Source organism: Quercus lobata, chromosome 11, assembly GCF_001633185.2.
Source record: "Quercus lobata isolate SW786 chromosome 11, ValleyOak3.0 Primary Assembly, whole genome shotgun sequence".
Classification (NCBI taxonomy): domain Eukaryota; kingdom Viridiplantae; phylum Streptophyta; class Magnoliopsida; order Fagales; family Fagaceae; genus Quercus; species Quercus lobata.
Genome location: NC_044914.1, coordinates 30518740 through 30533438, shown reverse-complemented (window position 1 = coordinate 30533438; position 14699 = coordinate 30518740). Strand labels below are relative to the sequence as shown.

Here is a 14699-nt window from a genome sequence, read left to right as displayed (position 1 = left end):
TTTCAACATAGCAAAAAGGCTGCACTAAGCAAGGTACAAACCATATAGCCTACAAACTATGCATAAAACATAAACTCTAAAAGTTTACAAAAGCACATGGGTACAAATCACAAAACATCCTGAATAACATCATCAAAATATATTAAAGATAAAACCAAGAGTATAGATTAAGAGTTAGAAACAACTATACACAAAAAACATAGTGTATCAAACCCATAAAAGCATTAAATAGTCCAACAAACATAAATCTAAAACCATAAGTTTAGAGGATAAGACTAAAAACAAAAGTATGTGTGTGTGTGTACTCCCCCTATCACTATGCACACTTCCCTTTGAAACTTCCTCCCCCTTACTGAATGCTTTCCCCCTTTTTGTCACGAATAGCTAAAGGCTCTCGTCCAACTTTCGTTGAATATCATCTAGCTGATTCTCCATAGTCTCGAGACGCATTTGGACATGGTTGTTTGTGGAGTAGAGAAGTGCCACAAGCTCATCAACGCGTTTCTGAATATGCTCAAGTACACTGCTGACTCTATCAGTATGAGAAGCAGTCTGTGCTTGCGGAATATTAGCCGGTGAAGCTTCAGGAACAGCATGTGATGTAGATGTGGTATGTGCAGGTGTCTCTAAGTCAGGGGCAGATGGAGTAACCGGAGAGATGAGAGCACTCCTTGGTGATTTAGAGGAGTGACTTTTGCTAGCTTGAAGAGTGAACAGGGAAATGGGACGTTGACGAGTCAACATTTTTCCATCTGCAGGAGGAATAATGCCTTCACGAAGAATGAGCTTCATGATGAGACTGCAAAATGGAATGACTTCTCGAGCTGCAGATCGACACGCGGTCTTCCTCAAGGTGTAGTAGATGTGAGCACATATATCAATGGGGGCTCCTGTAATAAGGTCACAAAGAAACAGAGCTCTCCCAAGATTGATGAATGTAGTGTTGGACAGTGGGTAGAGATTGGTGAACATGATCAACTTTAGTGTGGTCAGCTCAGGTGCAAACTTTGCGGTACTAATGGATGTTCCTGCACTGGATACTTCATGATCGTATCCTAGGATTTGTAAGATTTCTCCAACTTTTGGATTTCGTTCATCGTAAGGAGTTATATTCACGTTCTGAGGTCTGGTGATGCCGAGAAGATCTGCGATGGAGTCTGGAGTAACACTAAACTCTGTTCCTCTGACCCAGAAAATGAGTTCAGGTCCAAGATCAGTTGCATTGGAGAAGCATTCTTTGACCAGCTCATCCATTGGATCATCAAAGTTCCCGAACAAGTTTGCCTAATCTCGGTTCTCAAAGATTCGAGGGATGAAAGTGGTTCCTAAGGTGTTGAACTCTACCACCCGTTCCACTATAGTGGTTGACTTGTCAAACACGTTTGAGTAGATGTGTGAGTTAATCGGAAGTCTGAACCTATTCTCATTGGGATCTTGAGATGCCTGAGATGATAGTCGAGTCCTTTTAGCAACTGGTGTTGCTGGTTCGTTAGCAACAATGTCTTTACCCCTGCAAGATCGACGAGACATCTGCAAGATAACAGGCCCATAGCAAAGAACCAAACAATAATACCACACAAGATAAATGTCAACATGATTCAGTGTAAACAGAATTTCAATATATAAACACAAACTGAAGATAGTGCAAACCCAACCAAACTTCCATCAATACAAAGAAGCACAAAATAACAGGTGCAGCAAAAAGGTGATAGTGCATAGAGACATAGATAGACAACACAACTGACAAAACTGTCAATGAGACAGGTTATCATGACCATGATATGCAAACAGATACAGCATTCGAACATTTAGAGCAGATAACATAAATCACTCCACCAGAGATATGAACAAGGGGAAAATATTTCAACATGAAGAAACCAATCATCCACACTTGAGCACATGGTTGAGAGACAAACATTAAAAAAAAACTCAGTAACCAATACCGAACATCAACAACAATACTCAAGCAAGTGAAATGAGTAAGTCAAATAGACACCAAACCCATTTAACAAAAGATTTTCAGACTCAATAATAGGCAAATATCAGAACAATGAAAATCACATTGTGACCGCTCAACATGAAAACAGATGAGAACAATATCAAACAAGACACGCCATACCCATTTCACAAGAGAGAAGTATTTCGAACACAATATCAATCCAAACAGTAGCAAGAATATCCAGGAAAAGGGAAAATGAGATTGAGAAAGCAAAAACCCATACCTTTTCTTGATGATTTGGATAAGAAATGAAGCACCAATGAGGTTTGAAAATGGATTCACAAAGTGTTTGGAAAGGAGAAAGTTTAGAGAGAAGGTGAACAGTTACCAAAAGTTCGAGGGAAAACTGAAAAAGGTTTAAAAACTGCTCCTGTTTCTGCCAAACACGCGAATTTCGCGACTTGATTAAGTCGCCACACAGTCGCCAGATCAAGCTGCCAAAGCACTCAAGAACAAAAATTTGAAAAATTTTTCTAAGTGTTTTTCGCGACTGGAAGGTCTACCCGCGAGTGAGTCACGAGCTGAGCCGCGAAACTCTCTGAGTGAACCTCGCGACTGGACCTTCCACTCGCGAACAAGTCGCCAAAAATGACCAGCGAAGATGCGACTGAGGCTCGCGACTTGACATACCCGCGACTGAGCCGCCAAAACAGGGCAAAACTGGATTTTTAAGATTTTTAGATTTTTCAAACAAAATACTTTCCAAAAACACTTAAAGCATTCAAAAATCTTTTTGTGCTTGAATTAATAAAGATTGAGCATGTGAAAACACATTTCAACAAGTACAATCACACAAATGAATATGGCATTTATTGAACATAAACTTGTGTGTTGTGTGTGGATATCAATAATGAGATAGTCCTTAGTTTAATGTGAAGCTTCAATGATCAATTCAACCAAGACATACACAGTTAGCACTAGATCATGTGACCCATCTCAATTATAGAAATATGTATATATGACCTCCCACAAAACTTGGTAACATAACTTGGAGCTTAACATTTGACTCCACTTTTAATCAACATTTGATCTTTTTGATCTTTTGATGCAATCATCTCTCATTGTGAGAGTGATATATGACATTTCACTTTAAAGAACAGGCCTTTGGCCTTTTTGAATAAACATTCACTTTAATATAAGGTCGCTTACCCTTTTTCCTAGTCGAATACTAGAATGTGCGACAGGCTTTTGCAGCTCAAAATCTCTTTTCATTTGGAGATTTACATTTGGTGAGCTATTTTTAGAAAAACAAAAATAAAGAGTGGGAAGATATATAGACACAAGTCTATGCATGTCTCAAGATTAACATAACCATTCACTAATCATTCATGACAAGTTTGAAAATCTATTTACAACAATTACATAGATTTCAAGATTTTTCCCACAGTGATATAAGTGCATGAAAACAAGCAATGTTCGAAAATACACAAAGCCATTAGCACAAAGGTACAAGGCAAAACAAGTTTTGAGACAAAAACTCAACAAAGTCAATCAAGTTTTTTGATTTTCTAATTTTTTTTATGTGATTTTTGGATTTTTGACACAAGAAACAAAAAGATTGATAAGACAAAAAAAATAGTATTCACAAGAAGACAAGCAAACAACCAACATCAAAAATAACAAGCAAAACAAACAAACATTGTCATAAAGCATAGGAAGTATTAATGCATGGACATGTTGTAATGCTTATGCATGAGTACCCTTTTTCACCCACACGTCACTTGCGTTTGGGGTGATTTCTATATAGGATTGGGTACGGGAGTTAGGGCTTTCAAACCTTCGTGATAAGCTTTCCAAGCAGTTGGTAAATGCACCAATCATCTTCATCACGTTCATCATTCCGGGATCTCCATTTTGATCTCTAGATTGATCTCCTGCCCAAATTCTCCTATCATTTCTAGGTCCTCCTGACCTTTGAGGAGTTGCACTGTTCTTTGCTCTCATCTTTTGGCAATTTGGTCGAGTATGCCCTTAAAGTCCGCAATAATGGCACACATAGGTTCCTCTAGGACCTCTTTGTGGTCGTGGACGTGACTTGGCACGAGATTCAGACCTGCCCACAGACTGATTACGGGGATTTAACATCCGTTGGTTCACCACATTCTTCTTATCCTCCACCTCGAGCTTCTCACCAGTAAGGTTAGCTACAACTGGATCTTTGGCCTTTACAAACTTCACTTCTTTAGTGACATTTCCAGATGAACTACCTCCTCCGGTTTATCCCAATCCGGATTTGTCTAAGAAGCTCTTTTGAGATGAGATAACATCATCTAGCTTCTTGGTGGTGACCCTCTCTAGTTTAGCATTTGCTTGCACAACCTCACTCTCAAGAAATCTTACTTTTGTGTAAGTTTCGGACAACTCACCATTCAGTGTTTCTATCTCACATTTGGCCTCCCTATATCGGATTAGGAGACTTTTGTAGTCCTCCTCAGCCTTCTTCATTTTTCTCACAGCAGCTTTGGCCACCTTTGTGTACTCCCCCGACTTCTCCAAGAGTGAGTTATAATTCTCCTGAAGATTTGCTGTGCTTCCATCTTCTTCAGCATCCGATTCTTCAACAATTCCTAGTGATTCATCATCACTATGTTCTCCAAGGTCTCGTACAAGCAGATTCAACTCATTTGAAGACTCAACATGAGCAATAGTCATAAAAGCTGAATAGTTCCCCTCTCCATCACAGCTCTCTTCAGATTCTGAGTCAGACGAATCCGAGTCACTCAAGGTCGTGGCATACACTTTACCTTTCGATTTCAAATAATTCGGACATTCCTTCTTAAAGTGTCCATGTCCGTTACATTCAAAACAAGTGACACCTTGTGTGGGTTGGGATTCTTTTCCATCTTTCTTTTTGAATTCCCTCTTCTCCCTTCCAGAACTTTGGAATTTTCTTTTATCATCAAATTTGCCATTATTTTTGAATTTCAAGAACTTTCTGAAATTTTTGACAAGGTATGCAACATCTTTGTCAACCACATCTTCTCCCGATGAGTCTTGATCTTCCACCTTCTCATTAATGGTCTTTAGAGCAAGAGATTTATTTTTCCGTTGATTGGGCAGTGACATCTCATAAGTCTGCAGAGAACCAACCAGCTCCTGCACTTTGATGTCATCGAGGTCCTTGCTCTCTTCAATTGCTGTCACTTTAGCACGAAAACTTTCCGGCAATGATCGAAGGATCTTCCTTACAATCTTTGAGTCCTCCGTTTTCTCCCCCAAGTTGAACTTGCTGACAACCACTTCATTTAACTTCCCATAGAAAGAGTCAAAAGACTCATCCTCACTCATTTTGAGCTCCTCAAACCGAGTGGTCAGCATTTGTAACTTGGTGTCTTTCACTTTCTTCGTGCCTTCATAGGTGGTTTCCAAAATCTCCCATGCTTCTTTGGCAACGGTAATATGAGAAATCCTGTGAAATTCATCTGGAGACACACCACAGAAAATAGCATTGAGTGCTTTACTGTTAGCATTAGATGTAGCAAGTGCTGCCTTATCCCATGTGGATTTGGCTGCCTCAGGTTTGGTCCAACCTATCTCAACAGCATCCCAAACGGATTCATCAATAGAACACAGAAAAGCTCTTATGCGAACCTTCCAAAAAGCATAATTACTACCATCAAAATATGGAGGTGCATTTAGGGATTGAGACCTATCCATCTCAAAAAGGGAGTCAAGGATCTCACAATGGTAATGAAACCAATAGCAGTGTACCCGCTCTGATACCAATTGAAAGTTCAAAAACGTGTAAAAACACTTTTGAACGTTTAGACCCCCAAATTACAACTCAACCAATTCAAGCAATATGTCAAACAACTAGTGTGCGGAAACTTAACATATGCTATAATATGAAATTGGTTAAAAACTATCTAAGCCATAACAAAATAAAACCACAGCAGATAATAAAAAGGCAAAGATAGAGAGGAAGGAAGATGCAAACACAAAGACAACACGCGATGTGTTATCGAAGAGGAAACCGAAGCCCTCGGCGTAAAACCTCTTCGCCGCCCTCCAAGCGGTAAACAATCCACTAGAAAATACAGTTGGGATACAAGGACAGCAATAGACCCTCCAAGCCTAATCTACCCAGTGCACCTAAGCCCTCCAAGCTTCTTGCTCCAACGAGATTGCGCCGAACCTTTTTCTTTTCTAGCTTTCCGGATTCCGCTACTAGACCGTAGCATCAATCAATGAAGATTGGTTCCTTCCTAACTGCTTCCTAGAAACCCAAACAACTGTCTCACAGTGATGATGATGGTGAGAACCAGGTTTGGTATAATGCCTCTCAAGGATTTTACAATGGAGAGGAAGAGAGTTGAGGAATTTGAAGAGTCTCTAAGGTAGAGATTGTAGGTGAAACAATCTGGTTTTTCTTTAGGGTTTCTCTCTCAAAATTCTCTCTAGAAGCTCTTTTTCAATCGTGGGTAAAAGGGGTATTTATACTGGAGTGGGAGAGGAATGTGAAACGTCAGGTTTTACAAAAACAGGGGTGGCTCGCGGCTTGACCTCGCGGCTTGACTAAGTCGCGAGATCCAGTCGCGAGATGACCGTATGGCCAGTTGTCCTGTTTTGTCTTGTAGTGCTCCAGCTAGCATGACTGTTCATCTTCCAGCATGCTTGGCACGTGTGCTGCTTCTGGCGGCTTGCAGCCGCGAGTCACGTGCAAGTCCCAGCCGCGAGTCTCTGTTTTCTTGCACACTCTTGAGCAATCTTCACTCTATCTCACTCACTACCCTTACATCAAACCCACCTAAATACAGGGTTACTAAATACTGAATTACAAGCAAATTTGGCACGGAATAAAGCCAATTAGATGGTTGAATAAATTCAACCTTACAACTTTGCAAGAAAAGAGATTACGGCATGAAAGACTTGCAACTTGTCTTAACTGAAACACTAAAACAAGATCCATCAAGGCATCGAGTGTGAAATATAGACAAGTTATATAAAAGAATAGACATGTGTATAAAGAGAGAAAAGAAACAACACATGAAATAAAAGTGAAACAACATACATCATCATATATAAAGAGAGAAGAAGTACAATAATGTATGTAAAGGTCACAAGACCATAAAAAATACAACAAAACCTCACCACATCTCTCAAAACACTCTCCCCCTAACTAGTGTAACTCTATGCTAGCTCTCCCCATAACAACATGACTACTCTCTCATAACCAAAACTACTTCCCCTTTTTGTCTTGAGTGATAAAAGGTGAATCACTAAGAAACAGTCATCTCATCATCGCTAGAAGAGCCAAAAGCATCATTATCATCATCTCCACCATCAAAAGAGTCCTCAATAGGCTCGGGAGAGGGAGAATAAGCAAAATCGCCAAGACAAGACTGTCGACGAGTGATGCGACCAATTCTAGTGTTCATCTGACACATCTCATCAGAAAGATGGTCAAGACAACTACCAAAATTGGCACGCATGTGTTGAAGTTAATCCAGAATGGCAACAAGAGATGCCTATACTCCAAAAGAGGAAGAAGGAGCAGAAGATGAAGAAAGTCGAGAGGCATAGGCAGCATCCTTCGTAGCACGAAAAGCAACATCCTCCTACTAGGTTGGAGTAGGCTTCACACGAGGCCACTTAGCAGCCAGTTGTGCATCACTCCTTCGTATAGATTCCTTACTAATAGTACCTATGGAGTAAAAGAGAAGGGAGGAAGGAATAGGGACGTACAAGTGTGTGAGAATACATGTGATAGTTAAAGGAAAGATAAGCTTATCACGTGTGGCAGTGTCTCGATAGATATCTATCATACATACTATCATATGTGAAGGAAAATCTATAGAAAGATTCTCCAAGAGAGAAAGAAGAAAACGAGCACGAGGCTCAGTGATAGTGTTAGAATGTGACCATAGTGTAAGAACAAAAGTTATCACCATATTAAGGATTCTTGGACCATTAGCAAACTCGGTTATGGAGAAATTAAGAGTATCTACCCATACCATGGCGTTCCTCACAAAATAGTGAGGCCAGCTCATCATGAGAGATAGTACATAGACGAGGGTGACTAAGATAGTCTGGATGAGCCACCCTAGAGACATGTAGTATACCGAAAAGGAACTTCGGAGTAACTACAATATGTGTGCCTCTGAATACCGTGGTAAACTAAGGAGCAGAGGTATTGATGGCATGTATGTTGGAGTATAACTCATAAATAAACACGCCGGGACACCTCAAAGGTTTCTTATAAAGAGATTCCCATCCTGAAAGCTAAACGCACCTGGAAGAAGAGTGTTTGGAAAATCAGACAGAATGACTTGGCGTTCTGAATGAATTGCTTGGTCACAAAAGTTCTCAACAAAATCCTTTTAGGAGTCCACATCACAAAATCGAACTCTATCAGTAACAGAGGGAAGAGAAGAAGAAGATGAAGAACCACGATGAGAGATCGGGTTATTTGAAGGTGCAGATTTCTTGGGTGCTATAGTCAGAAAACTAAAAGAGAAGAAAAAGAAGAAAAACAACATAGCAGAGAAGATGCTCAGGAAAGAGAGAAAGAGAAGTGTAATGCATGGAAATGCATGAGCATGTGACATGCAAAACAATTTGCATCATGGGCAAAAACCCAATCCAAACTACAACACTCACATTGATTAATCAAGCACATAATTCTAGAATGCATGAAAATGTGATTATAATGAAAGAGAATGCAATGCATGATCATATGATAACAATTTCACAAGACCCGACCCACAAATTTTAGCAAAACCACAAAACCCAAAAGATCCCAACAAAATCAAAAACCTAGGTCTAAAATGCATGAATTGCATGAAGAATGAAGAAAAGAAGGGATTTAGACTTTTTACCAATGAATTGGAGCTTGGATTAGGCCGAAATCTTGAAGAGAGGAGTTGTGATGAAAAGAAGGGTTTGGATCGAGAGAGAAAAGAGAAAGATCGAAATATTTGAGTAAGAAGTGAACTGGGTTGAACTTCGAGTATAAATAGAAACAGGTATCTCGATAGATTGAGAATGGGGACAAACAAAATGGGACAAGTCTCAGCAAGAAACCCGAAAAGAACAGCATTACCGTACCAGGTGAATTGTTGCTGTTGACTTCAAGAGATTGACCATATGGGGTTTCAAGAGACTTCAAGAGAAGTTGCATGATGTGTGTGCATGCAATTGTTTTCTACAAGATTATTGACATAGGAGGAGGCCCGGCTACCTCAAATTAGCCAGAAAAATTTTGTTCTCTTCTTTCTTTTCTCTGATTAGTATGGGTGGTTCCTGTAGTTTTTTTATTGAATCAAAGCTTTTTCAGTTGGTGGTCGAGGAAGGGGGAAATTTTTTCTCTCTAAGGATTTTTGAAAGGGGTAAATATTTCATGCAATCTGTTTTCATGAGCAAGAATGCGGCACAATGGCTTATGAATAATATTGAACACTCTGTGATCAGAGTCAATCCCAAGCAGTTTTTTACACTCAGAGAAGGTAATACTACTTACATGTTGCAATGTGGTTCCAACACCTATGGTCAATTCCTAGCAGTGACAGAACTCAAAGTAGGCGGGCAAAGGAGAGCTATCATTATCCCTGAAGGCAAAGCTCAACAAGGTTGGAGGGCTTTTGGGCTTGAATTAAAAAGGATGTTGGCACCCACACAATATGCTTCGGGTGGTTCGAAATTTATAGCTCAGCCACATAAACGAAATTCAGAGATTCAATCCTCTCGGTCTTTTGTAGAAGCAGTGAAAGGTCATGCACCGGCGAGGGATATGAAGCAGATACAGCACCCTGTTACCAATGATCATGAGAAGCCTCGAATAGTGGAGAAGATAGCGGAAACTCCGAGATTCGATCATACTAAGTCGTTAGCAATAGAATATCCGGTTGGCAAACCACGTGATTAGGTGGTGGAAGATGATTTTCAAGTCGGTAAAGCTTGGCTGACAGTCGTGGGTGCTGCGAAAAGGAGGTTTCAGAGCATTAATGTGGGGAAGAAATTATAGGAGAAAATTCCGGCAATGAATAAAAGCAGATTTCCTTTAAGATTTAATTTGAATTCAAATGACATTAATGCTGGGAAGGGGCGAGAAATCAGGAACTCACGCTGGACAGGGGAAGGATTGGTTGTGGAATTGAAGGAGAATGGAAGAAGGCGTGTTTCATGGGATTGTGCCAGGGGAGGATTTCGTAGCTTTAAATGGGTAGCACGGGGAATTAAAGCTCCACCTCCTGAGTATGTCAGTTTGGGCCTAAAGGATTTGGAAGCCCAAAACACCTTAATTGGTGAGACTAAGGACTCTTTGGGCCCATGTGAGACTAACCCGTTAGTGTTTGAAATTGGTGAATGCTCTGAGCCTGGTTTCAGCCAAAATCTTTCAAGCCCGAAAGTGATTGAGGCTAAAAATATATTGTGTCCTTCAGCCCCAAAGCCAGACATACTTGGAAAGTCTCTTACGGAACATGAGAGCTCTGTTTTTGGGTCAACGGCAACTGAAATGTCTACAACGGTAGCAGAGATGTCCATATCGGTGCCAGCGGAACTCAACAATAGTGACGGTGATGCTCAGGAGATGTCAATCAGCCAGGCCCAACTTCCTGTTTTGTCGGTTTTGACAGCGGTGGAGTCCTGGTCTTCTCCGGTTGAGTCACAAGTGGGGTGTGAATGAAAGGTTGCTTCAGAAATTGTTGAAATTGATTCTCCAAATGTCTTCTCCGAGGAGGGGACCCTTAATTCTCGTCCTACGATTAGGGAGTTGGTTGGAGATTTGGATAAGTCATGGGGTAATTCTAAAGATTGGATGCTGGAATTGTGTGATGGTAGGCAGATAGTGATTCCACTGTCGCTTTATCGGTCTCCAGATAGTGGGTCTCTAGATAGCGGGTCGGAGTGCTCAATCATTGAAGGAGAAGTTGTACCAGGTAATAACTCTATTGCCACTGAGGGCCAAATTGTTAGTTGGGCAGATGAGTGTGATGGTGTGTTAGATTCTTTGTCTGTTGTTACTGGGTCAGAGGATGAGTTGTGGGAAGTTGATGTAAGGTCAATGACTTGGGAGAGAGATGGGGAGCCTCTAGTTGTGGTACCTTTGGCCACTGAAATTCCTTTGGAGGATAAACACAATACAGTGAAGGAGTGTGGGTGTGAGGAGAAAGTTGATAGCAAACAGTTATCACAGTGGGTAACCAATCGGATTAAGGCGTTTAGGAAATCTGTGGGGACTTCATTGGAAGGCTTTGAGGAGCAAATTACGGGTCTGTTGTTAGCCTTAGAGGCCAGGAAAAAGGATAAAAAACGGCATGAGGTAGATAGTCAGAAGAAGGTGGTTAAATCGGGGCAAAAGGGTCATCGAGAATTGAAAAACTTAATGACTTCTTTGAACGTTGAGTATGGGTCAGCTAAGAGAAGGAGTATTAGTAGTGAGCGGGCTGTGGTGTTGTATCAATGAATGTGAAGATTATTTCTTGGAATGTTAGAGGGTTGAATGAGCAGGATAAAAGGCTTCGGGTCAGAAATTTGATTAGGAGTTGGAGGCCAGATATTGTATGTCTTCAAGAAACTAAAATGGAATTGATAACCAAAGTTGTGATTCGAAGTCTGTGGGGTGGCCAACATGTTGATTGGTCATATTTAGGTTCTTGTGGAGCTTTTGGAGGGGTGTTACTAATGTGGGACACACGGGTTGTGGACAAAGTGGAGGAAGCAGTGGGACGTTTTTCAGTTTCTTGTAAGTTTAAAAGTGTGGTAGATCAGTTTGTATGGGCATTTACTGGAGTTTATGGTCCTAATCTAGCGGGTGACAGAAGGTTTTTATGGGAGGAATTATCTGGGTTGAGCAGTTGGTGGAATGTGCCATGGTGTGTGGGAGGTGATTTTAATGTGGTAAGATTCCCTTCCGAACGTGCTGGTGCTACTGCGTTTACTGCTGCTATGCCTGAGTTTTCTGAGTTTATTTCAGAGCAAGGTCTGATTGATATCCCGTTGGAAGGGGGAACTTTTACTTGGTCTAATTCTCGTGAAGTTGCATCGAAGGCTAGGCTGGACAGATTCTTATTCTCTCCAGATTGGGAGGATAAGTTCCCTACTGTTTGCCAGTGAAGAATGTCGAGGCTCTTATCAGATCATTTTCCGATTGTCTTGGAAGGTGGATCCTTTCATAGGGGCAGGAAGCCGTTTCGATTTGAAAATATGTGGCTTAAGGATGAGGGTTTTGTGGAAAGGGTGCGATCTTGGTGGGAATCTTATCATTTGCATGGGGCTTCAAGTTTTGTGTTGGCTAACAAACTAAAGCTTCTGAAACATGATTTGAAAAAATGGAATGTAGAGGTTTTTGGTAATGTAGAAGAACGGGGGAAACAATTGTGGAAGGATCTTAGTGTTCTAGAGACTATTGAGGATAGTCGTGGTCTAACAGAAGAGGAAAAGTTGGAGTTGGAAAGGATCCGAGGGGAGTTAGAGAAAGCTTCTCTTTTGGAAGAAATTTGTTGGAGACAGAAATCTAGAGTTCTTTGTATTAGAGAAGGTGACAGGAATACTAAGTTCTTTCATCGTGTAGCCAATTCTCACAGGAGATTTAACTCCATTGATAGGCTTATGGTAGATGGAGAATTGTCTTTAGATCCGGAGGCCATAGCAGAGTGTATCTCTCGTTTTTATAGGCAGCTTTATTATGAAATTGTGACCCATAGACCTGTCCTAGATGATGTGGAATTCTCTAGAATCTCGGAGGAAGATGCTATTTGGTTAGATAGGCCTTTTGATGAGAATGAGGTGTTTGGAGTGATTAATGGGTTCAATGGTGATAAGGCTCCTGGTCCGGATGGTTTTTCCATGGCTTTTTTCTAGTCTTGTTGGAGTGTTTTGAAGAAAGAGATTATGGATGTGTTCCAAAATTTCCATACTCAAGCTGTGTTTGAAAAGAGTCTTAATGCCTCATTTCTTGCACTTATTCCTAAAAAGGTTGATGCTATGGAGGTTAAGGATTTCCGGCCAATTAGTTTAGTTGGTGGGATTTACAAGATTATTTCAAAGGTGTTGGCTAATCGGTTTCGAAGGGTTGCACATGGGCTTATTTCAGATTCGTAGAATGCCTTTGTGAAAGGTCGACAAATTTTGGATTCCGTCCTAATTGCTGCTGAATGTATTGATAGTAGACTGAAGACAGGGATTCTAGGGGTGTTGTGTAAGTTGGATGTGGAGAAGGCGTATGACCATGTGAATTGGGGTTTTCTGATGTATATGCTCCAATGTTGTGGGTTTTCAGAGAAGTGGAGAAAATGGATAGTGTATTGCATTTCTATAGTTAAATTTTCCATTTTGATTAATGGTAGTCCTTCAGATTTCTTTGGCAGCTCTAAGGGGATTCGGCAAGGGGATCCTTTATCCCCGTTGCTATTTGATGTTGTCATGGAGGCTTTGAGCTGTATGTTGGATGTGGCTGCAAATATTGGACAGTTGTCGGGATTTTATGTAGGTAATACGGCTGGTATTTCGATGATGGTGACTCACCTCTTATTCGCAGATGACACCCTTATTTTCTGTGATGCTGTCCCTAATCAGTTAGTTATTTTAAGGGAGATATTGACTAGATTTGAGGAGGTTTCAGGTTTAAGAATTAATTTGGGGAAATCTGAGATGATTCCAGTTGGAGATGTGCACAATCTAGATGATCTAGTGGGATTATTAGGGTGTACGCATTCTTCCCTTCCTTTTAAATATCTGGGCCTTCCTTTAGGTGCAAAATTCAAGGAGCTCTCAGTATGGAATCCTATTTTAGAGAAGATGGAGCGGAGACTAGCAGGTTGGAAGAGGCTTTATCTATCTAAAGGGGGTAAGGTAACTCTTATTAAAAGTACTCTTTCCTCCTTACCTACTTATTTTCTTTCCATTCTTCCTATTCCAAGGAAGGTGGCTAATTGCATTGAGAAATTACAAAGAGATTTTCTTTGGAGTGGTATTAGTGGTGATTCTAAATTAAACCTGGTGAAATGGGCTGAGGTTTGTAGGCCTGTGCAGGTTGGGGGGCTAGGTATAAGACGTTTGAGAAATTTTAACTCTGCCTTGTTAGGCAAGTGGTTATGGAGGTATGGTATAGAGACAGATGCTTTATGGAGGAAGGTTATAGAGGCGAAATATGGGAATGTTTGGGGTGGTTGGTGCATGAAAAAGGTGACAAGTGCATATGGTGTTAGCCTTTGGAGGTATATTAGAAGTGGCTGGTTGATCTTTTCTAAACTCCTACGGTATGAGGTGGGGGATGGTACTAGAGGGAAGTTTTGGAAACATGTGTGGTGTGGGGATTGTACCCTCAAAGGGGCTTTTCCAGAACTTTACTGTCTTAGTAGGGCAAGAGATGCTTCGGTGGCAGAGGTGATGGGTTGGTCTGGTGGGAGGATTCATTGGGATGTTAGATTTCGTCATCCACCTCAGGATTGGGAGCAAGAATCTTTTGATCGGTTTATGGGCATTGTCTACTCTTCGACTGTGAGGGGGGTTGGCCCTGACAAAGTTTGTTGGAAAACAGCTAGGAGTAGAGGTTTTGAGGTTAGAGGATTCTATCTTTCTTTCTGCCCTCCTACTCTTACTTCTTTCCCTTGGAGAATGGTGTGGCAATCGAAGGTTCCTACAAGGGTAGCTTTTTTCTCATGGTCTGCTTCCTTAGATAAAATCCTTACAACAGATAACCTTCGCAAAAGGTGTATTATTGTTCTTGATTGGTGTTAGATGTGTAAGAGGTGTGGGG

The 14699-nt window shown here is 40.9% G+C and overlaps 1 protein-coding gene across 1 annotated transcript; it reads left to right on the top strand.

Moving 5' to 3' along the window:
• The first annotated feature begins 11401 nt into the window (after positions 1 to 11401).
• LOC115966706 lies at positions 11402 to 12055 on the top strand. The gene has a single exon (XM_031085879.1). The coding sequence runs from the start codon at positions 11402 to 11404 to the stop codon at positions 12053 to 12055; it is 654 nt and encodes a 217-aa protein (XP_030941739.1).
• The last annotated feature ends 2644 nt before the right edge of the window (positions 12056 to 14699 follow it).

Coding starts and splice junctions, on each gene's coding strand:
- LOC115966706 (XM_031085879.1), top strand. CDS start 11,402: ATGAATGTGAAGATTATTTCTTGGAATGTTAGAGGGTTGAATGAGCAG.